This window comes from Leiobunum rupestre, chromosome 10, assembly GCF_980474605.1.
Source record: "Leiobunum rupestre chromosome 10, qqLeiRupe1.1.hap1, whole genome shotgun sequence".
Classification (NCBI taxonomy): Eukaryota; Metazoa; Arthropoda; class Arachnida; order Opiliones; family Sclerosomatidae; genus Leiobunum; species Leiobunum rupestre.
In genome coordinates this window covers 14,546,102-14,570,239 of record NC_143393.1, presented here as the reverse complement: position 1 = coordinate 14,570,239, position 24,138 = coordinate 14,546,102, and the positions used below count along the sequence as shown (strand labels likewise).

Below are 24,138 nucleotides of genomic sequence, written 5' to 3'. Positions count from 1 at the left end.
CCCGTTAGTACTACTAACGACGTAAGTACGCGAACTCGGGGTACAGGGCATCGAGAGTGACTTACCCCTCGCTCGTAACATTCATTTGAAAAACGATTACATTGACACACTTTTTGGTAATTATGTAACTTTTGATATTATTAAAAAAAAATGTAAATATAGCTTGTGAGCTTTGATTATCCTTGCTTAATGTTAGAGAAGGAATTTGGACAATAAATATTCATTCATTCGACCCTGTAAAGTATCGCTCCCTATCGTTGCCGCCGCGCTAAATATTATAATTTTATCCCGTGAAGAGAAGGAACGCGGCGGCCACGATAGAGGGCGATATTTTACGGGGTCGATTGGGTGTAATACGGAGAAGTATCCATTTGGTTTTCTTTACAGCCGCCACTTTCTTTAAAGACCGACTACATAGTTATTCGGTATACTCTGTATTTCACTGGTAGTTGGCTGCTTGCATAGCACGTGTGTCTTGCAGCGAGCCAGCTTCCAGTGAAAGGCAGAGACAACCGTATAACTATGTAGTCGGCCTTTAAGCGAATAACGTGATCAATTGACGTATTTTCACGCGTAAAATTAATTTTGGGACCGACACGCTTCTCGTGTCAGATATCTGGTCATAATAAATGTGCTAAAAAAGTTCAATTTCTAGGGTGGAAATTTCGTTTGTAATTAGCTAAGATAAAATAATACTGTAGGAAATCTATGCATATAAGTAGGCGGATAAAGATATCATCTTTTCGATTTTACTTAAATTGGTTCAATGGTTTTTGGAGTGGTAATCTTCAAATCCGCTGTTAAATCAAAAAGTTAAAATTTATTTATGGCACACAGATGAATACATACATATTTTTACCACAATATATTTATTATAATTATTCTTTTCAACTTATAATTCGCCGATGAGAAAAGCGGGCTCACAATAGGGAGTCTAGTAGCAGTCTACAGCTGCAATGTAGTGACTTAAGGTGGTAATCGATCATCGCTAATGATCAATATTGGATAGGTGAATTTTCATTCTCGAAAGTACAAGTAAGTACTATCCAGATTGTATAAAGGTGAACTGAGAATACGCGTTCGTTTCGTAAATTCTGGTATTTACCTTTCCAGTCAGGGAGGGTATGACCAGAAGCTCTCCCTACTTGTAGGTGGGGAATCTCTCCCGGGGATCATCAAAACAGAGTCTATAGTTGCAATCACACGTTCTCAGTTAACCTGAATATATTGTTGGTACTATCATAAGTGGATAATAAATGACACTTCCTATTCACCCAATGCAAATTTTTTAATGATAGTCTGTTTCGTCAATGACAACGTAAACCATTACGTACCGACGGACTGACAACTCTTCGCGAACTCCTACTAGTACTTGGAGGAAGCCCGGAAAATCGCCGACAGTCCGCCGGCAGCCTTTTCGACGGACCAGCCAAGGCCTATTGAAAATTGCTTTCAAAAGTGTAAATATCGCTTACTTTTGGAAAATAATGATGAATTATTGAATCTAAAGGTAAAAATAACTATTACAAACACTGGCTAAATTCAGAAGTTTTTTTCGAATTTCAAACCTAAACGCGTGTACGCTCGTATTTCTCGCCATCAAACTAACCAACTATTTTGCCAACGCAATCACCACACGACAGACTATCATTAACCGATTTCGTTCTGTGCCATACTTATGTTTATTATCCCCTTGTGGTTCTATTAATAGCTTCGATCCAGCAATATCCCAGTACGTTATATCTGTTAGTGTATTTTGTACCCGCAAGGCGGCGCGTTGAAAGTGTAGGGTAGACAGTCTGTGTACGGTAAAGGTACGCTCTTACGTTGGCCGAAAGGGTTTCCAAGAACTGGCGTAAACGGTCTCCAAACAAAACCATTAATTAGTCAAGTCAATTCCACTCTCTTTGCCGAAGTCCCGGCTTGCATAGTCAAGTCATTGTGTTACACTCTTCCAAATTTTTATTAACCTTTGGTGGAACCGGGTTTGCCACAATATTTTCAGATTTAAATTCACCGACTTTTTCTAACCTTTTTTAAAGGTCCATAGAATGGTTTGAAAAATTAGTACCGAATTTCAGGTCGCTTCCAAATTAGGCGATTCTGTAACCTCACCCTTAAAATTCAAACAATTCTGTGGCCATTTAGACAATTTTAACTTAAATTTTATGAATTTTAAATGAATTAACTAGAAATTGTTTATTCCAACATTTACAAACCATAGTTAGTTAGGTCACCTTCGTAAAACGTCACGATAAATTGGAAATCGTCTAACTTTCTACCTCACTTTTAACAAATCCCTGACTTTTTCCACGGTTTATATATTTACACATTTTAGACTACTTGTACCTTCATACGTGCTGGCGTTTTGAGCCTCTTAAGTTCTTCTGACAGGCAACCCTGTTTTCTACTATGCTACTGGTACGCCCTCTAATGTATATAAACAGTACTAATTAGTTTATTATAAATTAAATTTTTATAAAGTTTAATTATAAATATACTAATGAGCTACCGTATTTATAATTTGATAATATGTATTTTAATATTTATTAATTATCTACGATACATTTAAATTTAAAATATAGGTGGCGCTCCATTTTTAAATATAAATATTATTTTAACAATAGTTGATTATAGTTCAGAAACTTTACGCAAGCCGGCGCTGTAGGCGCGAAGTAGAATTTTTCAAATTCTCTAAACGCGGGAGTAGCTCATAAGCGTCCATCTCTGAGCCGAAGTAGTCTAACCTGTGTAAATATATAAACCGTGTTTTATCCATGAGCTGTGACAACCCGGTGGAAGGTTGTCAAGGATAACGTACTGTCTTAGTGACGTTTCTCGGACGTATTTCCTTAATCCATCCAGTTTCTGTAGTTCAATTAATTGAGCGGATGATACAGACAGGGAGGGGGGCTTTCCACATTCCAGCTACCAGTTTGCGACGCAGTTTTGGAGCTTAGAAAAACGCCATCTGGTGGAAAATGCCGTAACTGCTAAGCCCCTCCCTTTGTCTGCACACTATTTACTGGCTCCCTAGCCCTACTCATCAGGGAATAGTTAAGCCAGAGGCGTGGACCTACTAAATATATATATTTGTTAAATATTTACGTTTTGTTTGACTAGTTTCAAAAGCGTAAATTTAGATTTAATAGAACAGGGGAAGTTTTAACACCTTTTACCTTTTTATCGAACTTTTGCTCTAACGCTTTAAGGACAAAAACCTGAAATCTTTTATTAAAAACTGAAAAATGTATTTCAATATTAAATATAGGACTTTAAAATTGTGGTAGTGCCCCAAATATATCCTAATAAAGGAAATATCATAAGTAACATAATGAAAGTAAGTATGACAACCGAACTCGTCCTTGGGCATATTTAGACACTAGAGGGCTCTGGTCTGAGCATTAATCCTCGAAAAACCCTGGTGCTAATTGCCATTCTTATAGTTATTACGTTACTTCCGTAAATACCAAGTATTATATTTGCGGTGGGTCACCTCAGTTCACAATTTGTACCACCACGTTTAACAGAAGTTAGAGGGCGCTAGTTACGTTAAAAACTAGTCGTAACGCGTGTTAGCAGACGAGTTTTCAATTTTTAATATACTTTAATTTAATTACAGCGCGGGGAGGGGTAAGCGAAATGGCAAAAGGTTTTGGTTTTTATAAAATATAAAGCTTTGTTACGAAACATTGAAATTCTGTTTGCCTACTTTTACTTATTATATTATATATCGTTGACATTGAAGCCCACGGTAAAAATTTCGACAACATCGCGCTAACAATAAATAAAAAAGTCTCTTAAATTTGGTAGAAAGCGAGCTATACTCTCATTATTTCGATAACAATACTTAAAACTGTAGAAACTTAATAATTTTAGGATTTCTAGACTATTCAATTTAGCGTTTTCTCCGTCGCCGTTCGAAGCCCTCACGCGATCACACGAATTCCGGGTTTCTAAATGTCGTTTCCACTTCACGCTCGTCGTCGTCCTCATTCGACTGGCTGGAGATTTCGCGTACCGTTTGTACCGACGAAACGTGCTGAGAAGACTGTTTCCAAACACTTTGCGCCCGTTCGCCGCGATCACTAGTCACACTGAGCAAACTCTCGCGGCTGTCGTCGAGAGATTCGCGGACTGATTTCCGCTCTCCGTACTCTAAGGATTTAGTTCGAAGCACCAGCGTTTCGCTTTCCATCATGGGCTCGAGAACCACTTGACTCTTGTACAAGCTCTTCTCGCAGCTTTTCTCCTTGCTTCTTTTCGTGACGCCACTCGAGTCTTCCTCGTCCGTTTGAAGCCTAAAGGTGGGAATTTTAGGATCTACTTTTTAAAAATACTTAAAAGCTGGTTTTCACTGGGGCAAAGACGCGTCGACGCAAAAATCCCCGATAGCCAGTGGAAACTAACAAAGCTTAAAGGCCCATTTTCATGCTCGCTGGTAGCGGATAAAAATTGTCAAAATTCGCATCCGCCACTCGCAAGCGTGAAAATAAAGCTAAAATATCTGTTTGAAACAGATCGACGCGGAAAGTGAAAAAGTGTGTAGCGGAAGCGGATTTTGTCGATTTTTACCCGCTACCAGCGAGCATGAAAATGGGGCTTAACGGAGTTTTTTTGCGTTGACCCAAAAATAACGCTTTGTTTCCACTATTGCGCGTTATAATGTCTCAAAGTTGAATGACGCGCCAAATGCTTACTTTCCACTAGCGTGTTTCTCAAACATTTGCACGTACAAAGGGTTTTTAAGGGAGTATACATGTATAAAAATAAATGACGTGTGCTAGTGGAAACTAAGCTTTATGACAAATGCTTACTTTCCACTAGTTCGTTTCTCAACTTTTGCACGTACAATTGATTTTGCGGGCGAAAAGAAAAATAAATAACGTCGCGTGTTAGTGGAAAACAAGCTTAATACAATTTTTGAGTCGACGCACAAAAATCCCCGATAGGCCTAAGCCTTAGTTTCCACTAGCACGGGTAATGAAGCATTGCTCAACTTTGGCGCGTACGAACGTTTCTACGCGCGTAATAAAAATACATCATGACGCGCGCTAGTGGAAACTAAGCTTAATACAAGTTTTGTTTTACGTTGACGTCCGCCGTCAAGGTGTTTTTGCCTCGGTGAAAACCAGCCTTTGAGATAACTTACGTCGAAGCGGTCTGCCATTTGGTGAAGTGTTTGCCGGCGGTCGGAGTACTCGTTAAGGTGGTAGAAAACGGTCTTAGAATCGAGTTTAAGCCTAAGTGAGATATTGACGACGTTAATGGCGAAGCGGTGCAGCTTAAGTCCGAAGATGACAGGTCGGACACCGTCGAACGACTGCTACTGTAGTCCAATGCTGAAAACGCGTTTAAAATTTATATGGAACAACTACGGGATTCTAAAAGAGGGTTCCGTTAAGGAACGAAAGCCGTGACCCCAACACCATTGCTTTATAATTATGTTCCACTAGTGTGTCAATTAGTCGAAATAACTTCTGATAGCTATTATACAAAAAAAAACAAAAATTGATAAATAACTGAAAATCATTTTTTTTTAAATTTTTAAATTTCTATGGAACATTCCTCATGCAGTGGGACATTTAATAGTGTAAAATTGGATGACCTTGAACCGTGTCTTCAAGGTCATTCAAAAACTATCTCGAGAACCATTGGGTTTACGGATTTTGTTCCAATTAGAATGTTGTTGCCCGCCATATTATTAGTTCAAATAACTTTGATTTGACCCAATTTGACCAATCAGAAGCCGAGAAATTGAAGGTTAATGAATTCAGTGTTTGATAATAAAATAATCTGATTAGTTTTAATGTGACTAAATCAAATAAATACTGAATAGTTTACAACGGTTCAATTATGCCACCCTCGGCTACGATACATGCTTGAGCTCGTTTAACGACGGAGTTCATAGTGTGGTTTAACACTTCAATTGAAATGTCACGGAAGGCATTAATTATTCTTTATCACAAAACTTCAATTTCTCGGTTTCTGATTGGTCAAATCAAAGTTATTTGAACTAATAATATGGCGAGAAACAACTTTCTAATTGGAACCAAATCCGTAAACCCAACGGTTGTCGAGATAGTTTTTGAATGACCTTGAAGACATGGTTTCTTTTTTGTTTTTTAGTGGACACCCTGTATCGAGTGAGGTACAATGAGGAATATTTTTAGCCCGACTATGCTCCTCTAGATGGCGCTACGCCACATTATGATGCTTCTAATTTCATAACGGCGCGCGACGCACGCTTGGTGGCACTTTATAAATACCACGTGCCACCCTAATGTTTGAATGAAAATATTCCTCTTGACGTTGAACCCGAAAGATCAAGCGCGTCTAGCGGGAGAAATAAGCAACCAATTATTGCATTTGTTTATATTTTTAGGAGAATGACTCCGATTAGAAATCACTCAATCGCGAGTTGTCAACAACGTTTATCCACTTCCGGCCGGAACTCAAAAATATATATACATAGTTACCACGGTAATAAACTACAGCAACCGATGGAGGTCGATTTTTCCGAGGTCACGTACCGGAAGTGGGTAATCGCGCTGTGGAAAACCCTTCAATCAGGGAGCTTTCGAATATAGGTCTATTTTATATTTGAACCAAACCCCTCACGCTCGAATAGTAAACTAAAAACAAACAAATCAGATTGGTTTCATAAAACTGACGGTACTGACCATAATTCCCGCGGATCGTTTCAACATAATCTATAGCTGGTTTCTTTTCGCCTGTTCTCTGACTAAAAGTGTACTCTTTTGACCCTAAAACGATTTATTCACCTGTTAAGGGGTTTGATTTACTCTGTCCCATAAAGTATTCCCTTGTTCCGGAGTATAAGGGTTACTCGTCATAGGGTTGACTCTTCTTATCAATAGCAGGTCTTCGAGCAAACAAAGATTCGCGTCGTTATGTTAGCTCGAAGACCTATTGGTACGAGCAGAAGCCTATAATAAGAGAAGCCTCTAACTCGCCCAAAATCGTGAAACGAGTCGTTTTCGGACTAGAGGTATTTATTAATGCGATATGTGACCAGAAAATATAGTCCACTCAATATATATATATATATACCGAAGGACTTCAGGTGTACAAATCAGCAGTGAAATCACTTGATATCACGTAAATTTAGTTCCTTTAATAACTTTAATCAATTAAATATTGAAATCACTTGAAATCCGAAATTATATGTTCAAAATTTCTAACATTGGAATGATTGGATAGCCCCTCGATTCATACGCGAGCAGTAGCGGAGAAAACATTTGAAAAATTCAGACGGTTTTTTATATTTTAGCTCGTAGAATTCCCATAGGCTTTTGCTGGGGATTTTAAATTTTCAGACTCGCCTCGTTTTGATTGAACTTGGTAATTTATCCATTATTAAGGAAATAAATGTTAAAACTATTATTTTCTATCATAAATACACATACTAATGAACAATAATCGTGATTTTGAAGGCGATATCTCCGTATAATTTCTCAATACACTTTGAAGAATGTTAAGCCTTGCCCGCTTTTCGCGTTTACGTTTCAGGTTCGCCAGCCGAAGTTTTGGAGAGCAAACTACTTTTTCGCCACAAAGACTAAATATAGCACTCATGAGCTTTGCAAGTCCTAGGCCGCTTTATTTACTGTGCTCAGTGTCGAAAACAACTGCTTCTCTTATTATAGGCGTCTGGTAAGGGCTATTTGTAAGTTTTTACATTTTTTTCCAATTTGATTAGGGTGTAGCTTTTTTATCCATTTTCATTATGGGCTTCTTAACCTATCCTACTTTGAAATCTCAGAACAGGCGAGAAGAACCCACCTATTCATTGGCCTTAGAATTTTACTAACAAATAGGGTTGGGATCTGATACCAAGAAGTAGTAAAAAGAGCTGCTAGATTTTTGACACACTTACGTGAAACATAATCATAAATATACTTAAGGAAAAAAGGCTAAGAAATGCGAGCCAAAAACCAAAAGAAAAACCACGAAGGAAAAGAAAAATGGAGATTTACCGTGTCTCGGTGAAATTGGGGTGCTGTAAAGGGGTTTGTTATCGGCTTCGCTACTGCCTTCGCTGCCGGCCGCGATCGAGCTGCCAGAGTCGCTCGAAGGAACGTAATCAATTTCGGTGGACGACGGCGAAGAGACGAATTGGGACAAAGAGTCCGACTTGAAAACTTGGGGCGGCGACTCGAAAAACTGTCGTCGCAGTTCGGCCACGTTCTTGACGGCGGGATGCTTGACTCCGACGCCCTCTTGGTTCTCCTCGCTGCCCATTAGCGTCACTCGGAACGAGGAGGTGAAGAGGCTAGAGTCCCTCTCGGACGATGTCTCCAGCAGCGACTGGGACGAATTTGAATGGGCGTTTTTCCGCGGCGGTGGCACCGGACATTCGCTCGGCTTGGAAGATAACAGCTTCTCCCATTCCTCAGAATCGTGGTCTGACGAAGGACTCCTGGTCGCCGCTTCTCCTCGGGACAGCATCTCCGACACTTCTTCGTCGGTGAAAATACTGGCGCTTCGCCATTCTCCTGAGACCAAGAAATAACGATTGACGTTAAAAACTCAGTTAGGCTAGCCTAATACCCAAGGTCCCACCATGGGCCCAAGTCATCTAGCGACTTTTAATGCCGGATTATACTGCGTGGTACGGTGGACCTAGGTGACGGCAAGCCATGGCCCTTTAGTGACACGCGAGCCCACAGTTTTTATGGAAGGGGAAACCGAAGAAAAGCCTTTAATCAGTGGGCAGAGAACTTGCAAACTCAATGAAGAAGAGGTAGTTCTGAGTTTTCACCCACTGCCACAAGCTGGGATCGAACCCGGCTCCTCTTGCCAAATGATATGAATGAAGTTTTTACACCGATTCACAAATTTAGGGGAAAGAAACATTAAGATTAAAGAGGTTCGATTATAATGATTTTAGTTAAAATAAATTTAAACGTTTTGGCGGTTTATTACAAAAAAATACTTAAGCTATACTAAAAACTTGAAAAATTGAACGAAAAAAGAAACCTCATAAAATAATTTTTTGTGTCTGCGTTTCAGGCTGTTGGCCTTTAATGACTCCTGAGAAAGTATCTATTCCCTTGATGAATGTCACTGTTAATCTACTGTTTATTACCTGATGTTTCTTTTACATTTTGGGAACCGGGTAAGGAATCTTCGGTCCTTCCCGAAGGTACGTCTCGTGAGCTGTACGCTTCGTGACTAGTTTTAGTTACCTCGCTAGTTTCGGAATACTGACTTATTTGGCTTCCTTGGCCTGTGCAAGAAATAATTAGTAAAAATTAATCTTGGTAAAATACTTGGTTAGATATTTCTTACCATTTTTCGACATTTCGGAAGTCTTCTCACTCTTTTTGGGTTTTCCGAAGACCTGGTAAGCGAGAGTGATCAACATCTCGATGGCCCTGGTTTGATGAACCGTGTCGACTAAGGAACTAAGAGAGGCGCTGCCTTCGCTGGTTCGGAGTAACGTCGGACCAAAGACGATCCCCAAATTGCTAGGAGGCATATGGTTCACTTCGCTGTGCTCCGACAGTCGCTTCAAATGATGCATCAGAAAACAGAGCGTTCTGTAGTGAATTTGAGGCAAACGTTTCACCAATTGTTGTAAATCCGGTATCGCCCTTTCCATGTCCCCGGGATTGTCCTGAAACCGAAAATTAAATAACATTAAATAATTAAAATAAATAAAAAATTAAGCGAGTACCAACCTTGGCTATTTTAACAAAGTCATTGTATAGCCTAAAAGTTAGTAAGGGTTCGGGCAGCTGTACAAAGAAAAAAATAAGTTAATATAGGCTGAAAACGCAATTATGCGTCCAAAAATATATTACTTGTCTTAAATAAAGTTTCAAAACGTTAGCGATAATACTAGGATGCACGTCTGACAAGTCTAAGAGATCGGCTCCGTTTTCAAAACTCTGACAAAGTTTCTCGACTCTCGACTTGACGCCAGAAACTCGATAAATACCCTAAATAAGAAAAAAATCAATTACAATTAATACAAGAATGAAAATGAATTATCGTGGCATGAATAGTGTAGCGTTCCCGACTATCGTGAAAGGTTTACAGTATAACATAAATTATCTGATCTCTCTTAATTTAATTATGCCATACTTAATATTAAACGGAATTGATTTGAAATGATGAAAGATCAATGTTTAAAATGTCAGGAATCCCATGGTGGGTTTAAGAGTTTTCCTACAACGATGAGTCTCTTTGACAAATGACTCGAAACGATCTATTGTAAAACATTATCTCATCGCTTAATTACTTCCAATCTAAATATCCAGAGTGGTCTCAGTTTGCAAGTACAAGCACAAGCGCACACATACAAAGGGGAACTGGGCTATAATGAATACCTTCGCTTACGCTACACTATGTACTGTTTCTTAAATTGTTGGCGTATTTCAATCAATTAAGTCATAAGTCCATTCTTTCGCGTTTAAATTTCGCGCCCAAAGTTATTTAAAACTCCTGAAAACGTTTCTAAATTTAACTTTTTTGTTATTGATTTGGATTATTGAAAGTAATTAGGAATTACTTAAGGGTTAAAGTGTAAGATATGATGAAGAGTTTGGGAAGTAGTTGAAAGTTACTTGTGCCGTGTTAAGCCATAAATGTCGCGTCCGAAAGTATTTCAAAACTATTCATAAAAACCCACGAACGCCACTGTGCGATTTGAGTACCTTTAGGGAAATTCCCCGTTCGTTTATCTCCTTGACGCATCTGGTAATAATATCAGGGAGTTCGTCACCAACTTCTTGGGCGTGAGCCGCCAGCGAAACTCCGAACGTGTTCATTTTCCTGGGCAAAGGTTTGTGACCGCATTGGATCGCCAATGCTTCCAAACATTTGCGATGGCTGGCCAGTCCGCACTTAAGGACGCGAAACAAGCGTTAGTTTCCAAATAACATTGCTAAGAAACGAAGGGCTAATATATTACCTCCGTGCATTCCACTCCCTGAAAATACACGTAAGAATCGCATTCTCGACATCGAGAAGGGGTCTTTAATTTTCTGAAAGCGTGAGTTTCGGCCGCCTTCGATACGTATTGTCTTCTGGACGCGCCCAATCCACTATCTGCAATAAAAGGACAATAGGCGCTTCAATGAAAAGGGGATCGCCGAATGAAATCATTCTGCCTGGTCCGTTACTAGCAAGGTTAGTAGAAAATGTTTAGCTAGATAAAGAAGTCAGCTAAAATTCATACTCGATTTATCCAAGTCAACTAGGTTTGGCATTCTCTTTATAAACACCATATTTTACTTATTGGTGGTATCATTTATTAAAACGCAAATCTTGGTTAGGCCTAAAATAATTTTTTCGTGACGATGCAAAAAATATCCGTTAGGCCTACAAGGTTTTCGCGTCGACATAAAAATTTCCGTAAGCCTACACGGTTTTCGCGTCGACACAAAAATATCCGTTAGGTGTAACAGAAGGTTTTCTCGTCGGCACAAAAATATCCTTTAGGCTTAACACAAGTTTTCGCGTCGGCACAAAAATATCCTTTAGGCTTAACACAAGGTTTTTGCGTCGACACAAAAAAATATCCGTTAGATATAACAGAAGGTTTTCGCGTCGGCAAAAAAATATCCTTTACGCTTAACACAAGGTTTTTGCGTCGACACTAAAATATCCGTTAGATGTAACAGAAGGTTTTCGCGTCGGCAAAAAAATATCCTTTACGCTTAACACAAGGTTTTTGCGTCGACACTAAAATATCCGTTAGATGTAACAGAAGGTTTTCGCGTCGGCACAAAAATATCCTTTACGCTTAACACAAGGTTTTTGCGTCGACACTAAAATATCCGTTAGATGTAACAGAAGGTTTTCGCGTCGGCACAAAAATATGCTTTAGGCTTAACACAAGTTTTTCGCGCTGACGCTGTCAACATAGTGGCGTTTTGCACTTTTGAAAACCAGTCCTTATAATATAGAGTAAAAGTAGCGAATCGATGAATGGGTTTTATCAAGCATGGGATGAATATTAAGTAGGGCTTCATTCGATTAAAGTACCTTCGGTTTCAAGCTCATCACCGGAGGACATGGTAATAGGTCTTCGGGCGGAAATTCTCGGACTAGCTGTAGGACTGGTGTCTTGGGATTTATTACTGTGGTAACTGCTGACGCTGTCAGAATCGCTTCCTTGAAGGTGAACCCAAGGACGAATCGGCTGAATTCGGGTTTTCCCTTCCAGAAGTTGATGGGCCATACCTTCTTCGCTCTCGTTAGAGCCACTGGATCGGTCTTTTTCCAGCCTAAGAGGAAAGCAATTCGGATTAATACGAAGAAACAGTTCGATTTTTCGGTTGGTGTACCTGTTTTCGGAGCAATACGGTTTGAAGTAATAGGCGTAGCTGGACGAGCCATTGTGACTTTGTACTATGGCGGAATTCGGTATTCGCTTGACGAATTCCATGTATTGGGTACCAGGTTCGTAAAGCCTGCTGCTTTCGCAGAGTGTTTGGAACTAAATTTGTACCAGTAACAATCAGTGACTGAAAAGGGATACCAAAAACGTATCGAAATTACCTGTACAGGCGCCGGAGCCGAAACTGTGTGTTGTAATTGAAAATATCCAACGGTAACTGCCTTCATAGTCTGATCGCACTGGTAGATCAACTCGCGAACTTGTTGAAGAACTTCGGCTTTGACTTTCTCCAGCTCTTGCTGCCTTTGGTTAGCTTCGATGATGCAAGACTTGTAAGTCGTTTCGGCTTCTATGGCTTTCTGAAAAGCTTCTTCCTCCAACTTTTTCTTCTTGTCCAACTTGCCAGTTTCGTTGCCCTCGCTACTGCCGACTTTGATCACGGACTCCTTCGCTTTGTCCAGCTCTTGATTGCGTTGATGGTACATGATTTCGGCCTTCTTTAAGTTATTGATGGCATCGTGCTAATAATGAAAATTCAACATCTTAAAGCGAATATTTTTAACCCCAGTCATTCTCTTAATACGCTTTCACCATACATTCGATTATTATCCTACGAAGCGTTAATTAAACAACAAAAACGCTTTTGTTAGATATCACTACAATTATTTGTTTGGCTAAACCTTGGGCGGAATTTCCCAAGGGTAAACGTACGGAAAGCTTACCATTCTTTTCACTTCTCTGTGCCATATATCTTTGAGATGTTTCCTGGACTTTTCGTGTTCAGTTTTACGATTAGACAATGGCTAAGATTTAAAATTTTAATTAGTTCTTTTTACCGTGTATTACATTATCTTACTTACTTCGATAAACTTTTGTCCCTGTAGAAGAGTACAGGTTGTAACGCAATGATTAGAATTTTCCAGATCTTGATCTAAGGCCGTGCAGTAAATTGACTGGAATGGTAGAAAACTCTGTCGAAAAATTTAGCCCGTAAATTAAAAATGGTACCGTCTTCATATTTCGTATCATTCATTACCTCTTCTTTTAGTACGGGTCTCATAGTTTGGGCTAGTTTCGTCAAGTTCCGGGCGTGTTCCGCTTCTAAAATTGCCAATGGAATACGATTAATTCAAGAGTAACTTACAAGGAGACTACCCGAGTTGGTTATCACCGATTTTGTTGAAACTCGGGGGTTAGGTAGACCTTATGGTAGTATGGAAATTGCCAAAGGAAAAAGTTGCAATGGGCTTTAGTGTTCCTATGGCAACCGAAAATGTTTTTGACCTCTCCGTTTAAAAAACATGGGATTTTCTCGGTTACCCAAATTTTGTTAAAAATTAACCAAAATTGATAATTTTTTTTAAGTACCCGGTGAAACCGAAAAAATCCCATGCTTTTTAAATGCAGATTTTTTGGTTTTGAGAGATCAAAAACATTTTTGGTTGCCATGGGAAAACTAAAGCCCATTGCAACTTTTCCCTTTGGCAATTTTCATACTACAATAAGGTCTACCTAACCCCTGAGTTTCAACAAAATCGGTGATAACCACCTTGTGTTAAGGGGGAAGAATACAGTTAAAGCCTCTTTTTCGTTCAAGCTGAACGTTTCTGTTTTAACAATTACATAATTTAATTATCTTTTTCTTATTAGGCTGAACCTTCCTCTAGTGCTTAAAATAATTTTGATAATTCTAATATTAATAGTTAACGAGATATAAGGTCCTAACTAAAGGGTAGTTTGGGCGCTTGCCCAGCTTGTTTAGCTCCGGGGGTCCGAATTAAAACGTAATAACTTAATATTAATAACCTAAATATTAATTTTATAAGTTAAAATACAAAATTACAAGAGTGTAGCTTGAAATAGCGCGAAAGTAGACAATGGCCACTGTAGTCTTCCCCCTTAATGGAAATAAGACATCCGCTCGGGTGGTTACCTAAACTGGCCCTTTTCTCGATATAAGTCATGACGTCTTTGGCGTATTTGGACCACGATTTAGCTTTGGAGAGGGCCATATCTACTCCCTCATTTAGTCGCATTAATTTGTAATCCACTTCTTGAGGAGTTAACGTGACGGATTCTTAGAAACGATATTCGAGTTACGGTTGAAATAATTTAAATAATATTTAAAAAAATATCTTTACCTAATTTGTCTTTACCAAAACCACGAGAATCCGACTCGCCCAGGAGGTTTTCGCAAGACTAGAACGGAAAGCACGTTGACTAAACCGCTTTGGCATACGCGATTGTATAAGGAGCAAGCACTTACTTTGGTTTTGGGTACGGGATGAGTGGATGAATCCAAATCGCCCATCAAATACTCCGAGACTCTGTGGCAAATAAACGATACTTGGCTCTTAAAATAAGCGAAACAAATCATAACAATACGGAGCAGTCAAAAGCGCGGAAACCATAAGCGAGACACCACCCATAAATAGCCACTTATTATACGAAATAATAGCGCGGGGATGAGAAAAATAGGCGATAGAGAAAGAGTCAGATCATCAATACAGACGTACGTGGTTAACGATGGCTCAGCTAGATCAGTCACGGAGTTTTAATTTGTAAATTACATTCCGTAGGCGGTAGCCCTAGCGAATTCTCCCAACGAATCTCGCGGCAATTAGAAACCAAGATTAGTTGATAGTGTCGGGGAAGACGTCGAAAGGGAGTAAAGTACGCGTAAGAATAGCCTTCTCAACTTAATCGTCGAAGGCAATATGAAATTTAATATCATGGCGTATACAACGAACGTTTTTCAGGGTCGGAAAAAAAATATACGCAAATTTGTAACATTTGTAGGGCGTTACCCCGCTTAATTGGACAAAGCCACGAGGTAAGAGTTTTTCGCCTTTTAAATGAACTATTTAAAATTAGTGTTGTAAATCGGAAAATTTCCCGGAAAATGACCGAGGCCTTTTTTCCGGAAAATTTTCCGTATTTTTCCGAAAAAAAATTAAAAAAAGTTTTCATTCGATGATTAGTCTAATATTGATTGCAAATTTAAATGAAGCGGCATTTTCGCCTAATTTTTTCGAATCTAAAAGTAAAACTAAACCTCTAGACTAGTTTTAAACTGATTGACAATGTAACACTATTAATGTTTTGTAGTATGTTTACTGATATTAGACATTTTATATCGATAAAAAGTTAAAAACCCTTAAAAAGTAATTTATGTTCAAATTTTTTAATTTGCGGAACATTTTCTGGAAATTTTTCCGCATTTAATTTTTCCGGAAAATTAACAACACTATTTAAAAGAATAACAACGTACCTTACGAGAACTTTCAATAAACACGGTAAGCAAATTACTCGATACGACGTCATGTTATCCGATGTACGGAAGGAACTCCCAAATTCAAAAACCGCGCTTTCCAATCCATCAATACTTTCAATAGTCGAAATTTGTTTGCTATTTTAAGTCGAATTTTTAACGTAATAGCGATTTAATCCGCACTACGTCGAATCGCGGCGACTTTTCCGCGGCAATCGGGAGTTTTAAAAAACTAGGTCCGCCAGTCAAAAGCCTACGCAAATATTGTTCGGGAAAAAACACTAAATGAGTGCGAATTGAAAGAAAGAAAAATGTTGGTTTTAGGGCGCGTACAGAGGATACGAGAATGACATGGCATATCCTCTCCAGCAGAAACAGAATACCCACGATCAACTCAATTCGCGCTCGTAGATCCTAGAAGAAAATGCCGCTTCAACTTCTTAAATCTTTCGCGTATTACTGTAGAAAGTTTGTAAATAACGAGCGAAAAGGGTAAATAACATCAAACTAACGAGTGAAATGGAACTTCGCCAAGGCGCGACTTAGGCCAGACTGTTTAATAAGCCTATAGTGCTTGATTATAGGGGCGTTAATCTAGGAAATAATTTGGCCAGGCCCTACGAGACAGAGCGGACGGGAAGCCGATACTAATAACAAGGGCCCGCGCAACAAACGGTGGAAAGCTTCATTCTCATTTCGCCACGAAAACGTGTTTTCACTCTCTTTAGGGGCCCCGGGATTACTCGTTTTATAGGGGCCCGGGCCCGATCCTGGTGCCAACGCCGTGCCAAATATGTTCTAACCCTCGGTCCTAAAGTACGTAGGTGTCAGAATAGATAATTTAGAAACTGAGTATTCACTCGTTAACTAATGTACAGAGTATAAGCGGTGTACGCTCGAACGCTCGAACGCTTTCGTATACGTCGAGGGAGAGCTTTGACGGAAGGCTTTCGTCCTACAAGTTTCGTAGTTGCGATTTACTGTCTAATTTATTTCAATTACAGTCGTGTCTGACGTAAAGTAGAGGGCCTATCGAACCGTATCATTGGCTTAAACGAGATATTTACTGTTCTCTCCTCTAGCGACGGTGGTGCCCCACGGTGCCAGCTAGGAGCAACAAACACAGCACCCCACACAAGGAGAACGCAACCCGTCAAAAGTCGTGCATTTTCTTGGGTACATTTTTCATTGGTTAGACGCTTTAGCGCCTGCTGCCGTCGGAAGGGGAATATTCGTAAATTGTCTTCCCCCCCGCCCGTAAAATGTTCAGCGTAAAGGCTCGTCCAATCAAATTTGTACACAGCACTGCCTTAGCGTGTTCAAAGGCTAGCTGCGTTCTCCTTGTGTTTGTTGCTCCAAGCTGGCAGGAAAGAGAGATGACACCAGGCGTACGCGTACAGAGCGGTAATTGTGGCGAATTACAATGAAGTGAAGAATGCGAAATGTAGGCCTAATCATTCTATTAGGGCTGCAGACAGACAAGGGCGGGGAGTCATTACAATTGATCCAACTTCCACCTTTAGTTTCTGCTGTGGGTGAATGCCACGAATAAATAGCGTATACGAACTGGGATAAGCCACGCTTAATTTATCCATCATTACAGAAGTATATAGTATTGGGGTACGTCAAGTGGAGAAGATATAATTTTCCTTATTATAAGAAACGGTCTAACAAGAAAAATTCATATTATAAGATTTCGCGAGTTTTGCGTCCCAAACAAAATGGCGGCTGCGTCAGAGCATGGATGTAGAAAGTAATTCATTAAGCCTCGTCGTCAAATTCTATTTCATAAATAGTACGCCGAAATGTTGCTTTAATATTATAAAAATCTCGAAGAACATTAAAGATATGTTTACCATTCAAAATTCGCTGAAATTCTTCGTGTGGAACTTTAAATTTATAAATTATTCCCGTATCATCGTCTTTGAGGTCCATGTTAAATAATTCACCGCCATTCGACGCCATCTTGAATTCCTATTTAAAACTACCTCTAAAGCGATCTTACTTATCTTGCAAGATCTCTGACGTCAATCGCTCTTACTCTTAAAAAACCGTCAAGTTTGCGAGTTCACTATAGAAATCTTACATTTCTTGCAAGAACTCTTATCAACTTGACGTACCCCAGGGTTCGTACAATTATTGGAAAACCAATTTATTTTATATCATAAGTAACATAATAACAATAAGTATATAGGTAAAACTATAATGTCCAAGGGGGCTGAAAAAACACTAGTCACGTGACTTTCAGGAGAACTGCAGCGCCATCTATCCTAAGAAATACGAATTATTATTCATTTAATTTTCTAATGGCTGTTTAAATTTTGATCGATTCATCTAAATTATCTAATTATTATTATTTAAAACATCTTGTAATAGAAAGGTGGAAGTTAATTAACTGTCTGCAGTATCTGGAAGGAATAATTTTTTCTTTGCCGTCGCACGGCCAACTATGAACACGAGTTACCGAATCGAAGTTGGCTGTGATATGATAGCCACGTGATTTTGTTTTCCCATTTTAACAAGTTGGGTAAGACCAAATTTACTTTACAGTTCCGCCTATTAAGAAAAATTATCATCAGACTCATTTTCATAGCTATTGCGCAATCTAGGTTTAGTTCTCAGCACACAGAGCACCTTTGTGTCTAAATATGCCTAAGACGAAATATACTATAAATAAGGACGATAACACGCTACTCAGTTCAAGTGCAAGTCCAGTCGGAGCTGGCCGTGAATGTCAGTGTCGAAAAAAGGTTCGGTCACGAAATTAGCCTTAAAACAATAGGAAGTGTCATACTTATAGCTATTATGTTACTTATGCTTTCCACTAATGTTTCCCTGATTTTTCTAACTTGTAAGTGCAAGAGTACTAGGGCTGTGCGAGTAGTGGTTTCCGGAAATCGAGTATCAAGTTGAGTATTCGAGTCGAGTAATATTGAAGTCAAGTCGAGTAATCGAGTACTTGATTAAGGGGAAACTTTCTCTTATTCGAGTCGAGTAACTAAAAAAAATCTCGAATAATATTTTTAACGAGTCGGGTTATCGAGTACTTGATTAGGAGCTGGTAATTATGAAATTAAATTTAAAAGGAGTATAAAGTAACTTTCAATTCTGAAAAATATTCCTTTAATTTAAATGAACCACAGTTTCCACAACTTTGTAGGTACAGTTTATTGCCCACCAAAAAGTTGTAAAAACCCCTCTTTGAACATTGAAGCAACGAGGATAGAAAAAAAATACTCGACGAGTTTAGAGAGCAGCTTATTCGAGTAATCGGGTACCCGAATATGCAATTTTTTGGTACTCGGTAATCGACGAGTATTCTCCAATTACTTATTCGAGGTCGAGTTCGAGTACTCGGACAGCCCTAAAGCTATATCTTAATATGTCACAAACACTTTACTTACTAGGCAAGTTACAAATTAGTTGTTCATATCCGATATAGCGATTAGTTGGTCCGTCTACACTTTTCAACCAAACTTATATTGAATTGACAATTGTTCACAAGAGGGCTAAATATTTGGATTCTTCTTATTCGTATTTTTTACTGACGTCTGCTATATAAAATTAAACCTTCTTTATAAAACCACGGCCAACTTTGATCTCTCGCCCTCATTCGTTGACGTTTCTGTGTTAACCTATGAGCAAAAGATGTGTATGACGTGAGCGCCCCTAGCGGATTATTATTTTTAGAATAGTCTTTACATTGAAGCCAATATAAAAACCGAGCGTGGCGCTGAACTCCTACACGTTATAGTACAGTTTATAGGGGGAAAATACTTGCTCGCGGAATTTCGACGAATGTGTTGGCCGCTGTAGCGCGAACAGCGCGTGATCAAAGTTGGCCGTGATAAAACCAAGTTTGGTATTTATTTGGTGTTGGTCCATTTTATCGAAAAATATGTGATCCACAGTCGATCATTATACGTTGCAATTGATCGAAATTCCATTTGATCGAATCCCATTTGTCATTTGTTTCATAAGATCGAACCTTCAAATGATCGAATACTATTTGATCGAATTCAAAAGAATTTATAGTACCAGTTGGTATGTTTTTATTTTACCGAATGTCAATATGAAGTGCAGAAGGAATAATGATGAATAATTCATTGCTTTAACTGTATTAAGCCACAAAGATGAAGAGATTTTTACTTTATACACTATATGATGGAATTTTTTATGACATCGACGATAACGGCCCGTTGTTTTTGATATAAATAAATAGGGTCAGGTTAGGTTAGGTTAGGGTGATGTACGCGCGCCGTAGGCGCGTATGCACCGTTGTATACGAGGGGTCTGACCACGTTCACGGCCCTTCTATTGCTAAAAATTAGGTACAGAGTTCGTTTTTTTAATAAGTCTTTCTATTAATTATATCCGAGAGAATATTTTGTTTTCTACGTCACTGCGCTCAGGTTTTTTTCTGTATATTATTTTTCTTTAGTACAGTTTAAAGAAATAATTATCATTCATAGAGTCTACTGTATCTCATTCTGACTAGATGTTGCCTTTTCGATTTACTCCCAAAAACTAGTAGTTTTACCCTACAGTAGCTTTCGATCAAATTTCGTTCGATCAAATGCCATTCGATCAAATGCAATTCGATCAAATGGAAATTCGATCAAATGGGACCCGTTCGATCATTTGGGAATCGATCAAATAAACTCAAACCATTTATTTTGCATACAAAAATACCGTTGGTTTTATACAAAAAAGTTATATTTATTAATTATGCCTTAACAATTTTTAAATTCTAAGTCTGCTAGAATATTTCCAGTATTATTAGTGACGATACGGAATAGTTTAATTTCATTGGTTGAATTTCAAATAGTTGTATATCTTAAATAAATGGTGCACCCAAAAATCGGTCACCCAACCGAAAAATGTTTCGTGTTGGTCCACCAAAATGTGTATACACACTGCCTAATTAAATGCCTATTAGTTAAACAACTTATTGGCCTTCAAAATTTGTATAGTCTGAACGCCCCTTAACTCTTCGTGTCATTACTAACTTAAACAATATTTACACGATTGACATTTAAACTAAATTTTTATAAGAATTTGTTTATGTAAATTTGTACTATTTAGGGCACACTTTCTAAGCCTCATAAATGTCCCTGAATTTTTTAGATATAACTTATACGCTTCAAATTATACGTATCGCGATGTTTTAATAATAATAATAATAATAATAATAATAATCAGCAAGGCTAATACCCTTCAAGCGACTTTTGAAGCCTTTAATTCAGGTGGCCGGGTTACAATGCGTAGGAGGGTGGTGGCAAGCCCTGCATGCCACGCGACCGAGCCAACAGCTCCCTACACTAACTATTACCGTTAACCTCAACAAGTTTTTAGGTAGGTACTACCAACTTGCGAATACGATTAAAATTGAAAATCTCTAGAGTAGATCTCGGAAGATACGTAATTTTAATTTTATTAAAAAAAAAGCCAGAATTAATTAAACTAACTATACATAATTTACGATAATTTTCTAAAATAAAAATTAACTCAAAACAAACTAAACGTTATTAGACCAAGAAATGTATAATTCTTCATAATAAAATAAATAAAACTTGGTTTGGCCTTAACATCCCGTTCTTTCAAGTACACCGAAATTTTCGTTTCAATTTGACCCGTTAGGTTAAATACTCTTTAAATTTTAAGTTCGGCGAGGAACATTCGAAGCTGATGTAGAAATCTCTAAAATGTTTTATATCAATTACCTTGAAATTCCGTTTTTGCGAAGAAAAATAAATAAAAAGAAGTATGTCTATAAGAAGATAAAATAATTTTTTTTCGAACAACTTTAAATTAAGGAAAAAAACGTAGAATTTATGACACGTGCTATATAGCGGAATTTCAAAAGATTTCAAGCGACGATGTTTGAGAATTTAACGATTCATCGGGAATATAGAGATCTATCCAAGGATTTTTCCTTATTTGCTAAAAATTGAAAGGAAAATCACCACGCCCTAAAATACCATTTTTTTAAAAGTTAACAAAATTAATCATTTCTCCCTCCAAATGCGTGATACAGTGTTTTTTATTATTGATCTATAGTACTGTCAGTAACTTTGCGGTTAGCCTTTGAGTCGTTAGGTTTATTTGCATAAGTAACATAATAAGAAAAAGTATAACACTGACGATATTTTTTTATGTTTTGCCAATGATCATATTAGTCATTAAGATGCTAAGGACGAGCTGCTGTTAGTCTTTGGAATTCTCAGGCAACGGCGCCCTAGAAACGGTCGCCGACAGTCGAGGCTTATTGAAAATTGAAACGCTTTCAACAGTAAAAATAACAAAAATAATAATCAGCTAGGCCCAAGTCATCTACCGACTTTTAATGCCTTTAAACAAATTGCTTAGGAGGGTGGTGGCCAGCCCGTCATGCTACGCGAGCCAACAGCTCCCTACACTCACTATTACCGTTAATCTCAACACGTTTTTTTAAACCGGCCACCTGAATTAAAGGCAATAAAAGTCGCTAGATGACTGCCGGAGTAAGGACTAGGTCACCCAGGCACAGGTCTATGGGCCCCCACCAACGGCAATTGTTTTTGTGTACATGAATAAAAAAAAACAGAATCATACATATCTTATTATCTGCCCTGTTTTATTTGTAGCAGACATCTCTTAGTTTTTGAAAACAGTTTTAGTTTTAAAAACCACTGATTTACAGTGAATATTCACTAATTGAAATAGCTCAAATTATTTCACTGCAAATCAGTAACTAGTCACTGAAAAAAATCAGTAAAAATCCATAGGTCCCCACCGAAATCTGCCTACTTCGTTAGTGCCTAGGGCCCCACCTTCAGTAAATCCGGTACTGACTGGGGCCTAGCTGATTATTGATTATTATTATTATTAGTTTTCACCCAATGCCAAAAGCTGAGTTCGAACCCGGCTTCTCTTGCTGCGAGGCGACAGTGCTAACCACTTTGCCACCCCACCATTTCTTAGCAGTAATTTTGCCAACGGAAAGTGTACGAATTTCCTTTTCCGATCAAGTAATCAATCACTCCGTGACTGAAATCATTCAGAGTCATACTTACGAATATGAAGTTACTTACGTTCATTTGTAATAAACTCGATGAAGGTAAAAGCGATTAGCGAATACAATGGGTCACGATTTAGCGAATCATGCCCGCGAACTTGAACTACAATAAAAGAATGAATGATCGGCGTATTTGAATGCGGTCATTAATTTTAGCCAAGATCACGTCTAAACATGATAGCGTACTTTATCTTTAGGTATTTATTACAAGCGAACACGCTAGAAGTAGGTCTCTATTTCGCCGTGACTCGGGTTTCAACAGGTGTTTGCTTTAAATTTAGATATTACGTACCGGAGTGTCTTCCCCCCTTACCGATAGAAAGGGGGGGGGATTTATAGGCGAGGAAAGGTGGAGGGGCGTGGTTTTATTTCCGGGAATCACCAGGCTGCCCACATATAAGTTGTTAATCCGAATACAGTCTTGATACAGGGTTGCCACAATATTATCAGATTCCAATTCCCTGTTTTCCCTGACCATTTTAAGTAATTTTCCCTGACTTTTTTAAGGCCAAAATAAGACAGTTTTTAAACTTTTGCACATATCAGGGGTTAATACGCTTAATAAAAAGTTATTTCAACGTTAAAAAACTTTCAATGATCTAAATAATAATACCAAAATTTGCCATAGATCTAGAGTAATATTACCTTAAAAAGTGTAAAAAATTTAAATTTAATTCCCTGACCTTTCCCTGACTTTTTACAAATTTTTAAAATTCCATGACCTTTCCTTGACTTTTTAGGCCCATTTTAAAATTCCCTGACCTTTCAGGCCCACTTTTAAATTCCCTGACCTTTTAGGCTCATTTTTTAATAAATTCAATGACCTTTTAAGCCAATTTATAATAAATTCCCTGACCTTTTAGGCTCATTTTTAATAAATTCCCTGACCTTTTAGGCTCATTTTTAATAAATTCCCTGACCTTTTAGGCTCATTTTTTAATAAATTCCCTGACCTTTTAGGCTCATTTTTTAATAAATTCCCTGACCTTTTAGGCCAATTTTTAATAAATTCCCTGACCGGTAAGGCGCATTTTTAATAAATTCCCTGACCTTTTAGGCCAATTTTTAATAAATTCCCTCACCTTTTAGGTCCATTTTTAATAAATTTCCAGATTTTTCTCTGTTTTCCCTGTGATAATATCATTTATATTTTTGGTTAGTCAAAAGTGTATACAGGATCAGGAGTGCAGGACTTATCAAAAACTAACCCTTCAATTTAACCACGATATTAAAGTTTTAAATTGTCTATTATTTTATTCGTCAACTATTGTAGTACGCCCAAGAATAAGTTGATAATTATGAGTCATATAAACGTGTCAGATATATATCTTCCACTTTAAAAATGTTTGCTAGCAGCCATTTTTAAAAGTAATACCAAAATTGATATAATTACCAAAAGTGTGACAATCGCTGTACTTTCGTACGCTAAAGGTTTAA

At 38.2% G+C, this 24,138-nt stretch overlaps 1 protein-coding gene across 6 annotated transcripts in view; it reads right to left on the bottom strand.

Annotated features, from left to right (window-relative positions):
• Positions 1–836: 836 nt before the first annotated feature.
• The window catches only part of LOC149924483 (rho GTPase-activating protein 45-like), a 53,664-nt gene continuing 30,362 nt past the window's right edge, over positions 837–24,138 (bottom strand). For 4 of the 6 annotated variants that reach the window (XM_090161577.1, XM_090161576.1, XM_090161573.1 and 1 more), the window contains exons 5-22: positions 14,640–14,700; positions 14,515–14,572; positions 14,307–14,450; positions 13,410–13,474; positions 13,234–13,344; positions 13,096–13,176; positions 12,535–12,894; positions 12,321–12,472; positions 12,019–12,260; positions 10,943–11,079; positions 10,686–10,874; positions 9,831–9,968; positions 9,708–9,764; positions 9,316–9,643; positions 9,113–9,253; positions 8,001–8,519; positions 5,153–5,342; positions 837–4,301 (exon numbers count right to left, since the gene is read on the bottom strand). In XM_090161577.1, the coding sequence (XP_090017703.1) occupies positions 3,938–4,301; positions 5,153–5,342; positions 8,001–8,519; positions 9,113–9,253; positions 9,316–9,643; positions 9,708–9,764; positions 9,831–9,968; positions 10,686–10,874; positions 10,943–11,079; positions 12,019–12,260; positions 12,321–12,472; positions 12,535–12,894; positions 13,096–13,176; positions 13,234–13,344; positions 13,410–13,474; positions 14,307–14,450; positions 14,515–14,572; positions 14,640–14,700 (3,337 nt within the window). In that variant the 3' untranslated portion in view covers positions 837–3,937. Of the gene's footprint in view, positions 4,302–5,152; positions 5,343–8,000; positions 8,520–9,112; positions 9,254–9,315; positions 9,644–9,707; positions 9,765–9,830; positions 9,969–10,685; positions 10,875–10,942; positions 11,080–12,018; positions 12,261–12,320; positions 12,473–12,534; positions 12,895–13,095; positions 13,177–13,233; positions 13,345–13,409; positions 13,475–14,306; positions 14,451–14,514; positions 14,573–14,639; positions 14,701–14,889; positions 14,960–24,138 lie in introns of those variants that run through there. The other 2 variants (XM_090161578.1, XM_090161574.1) reach the window with 2 other exon arrangements.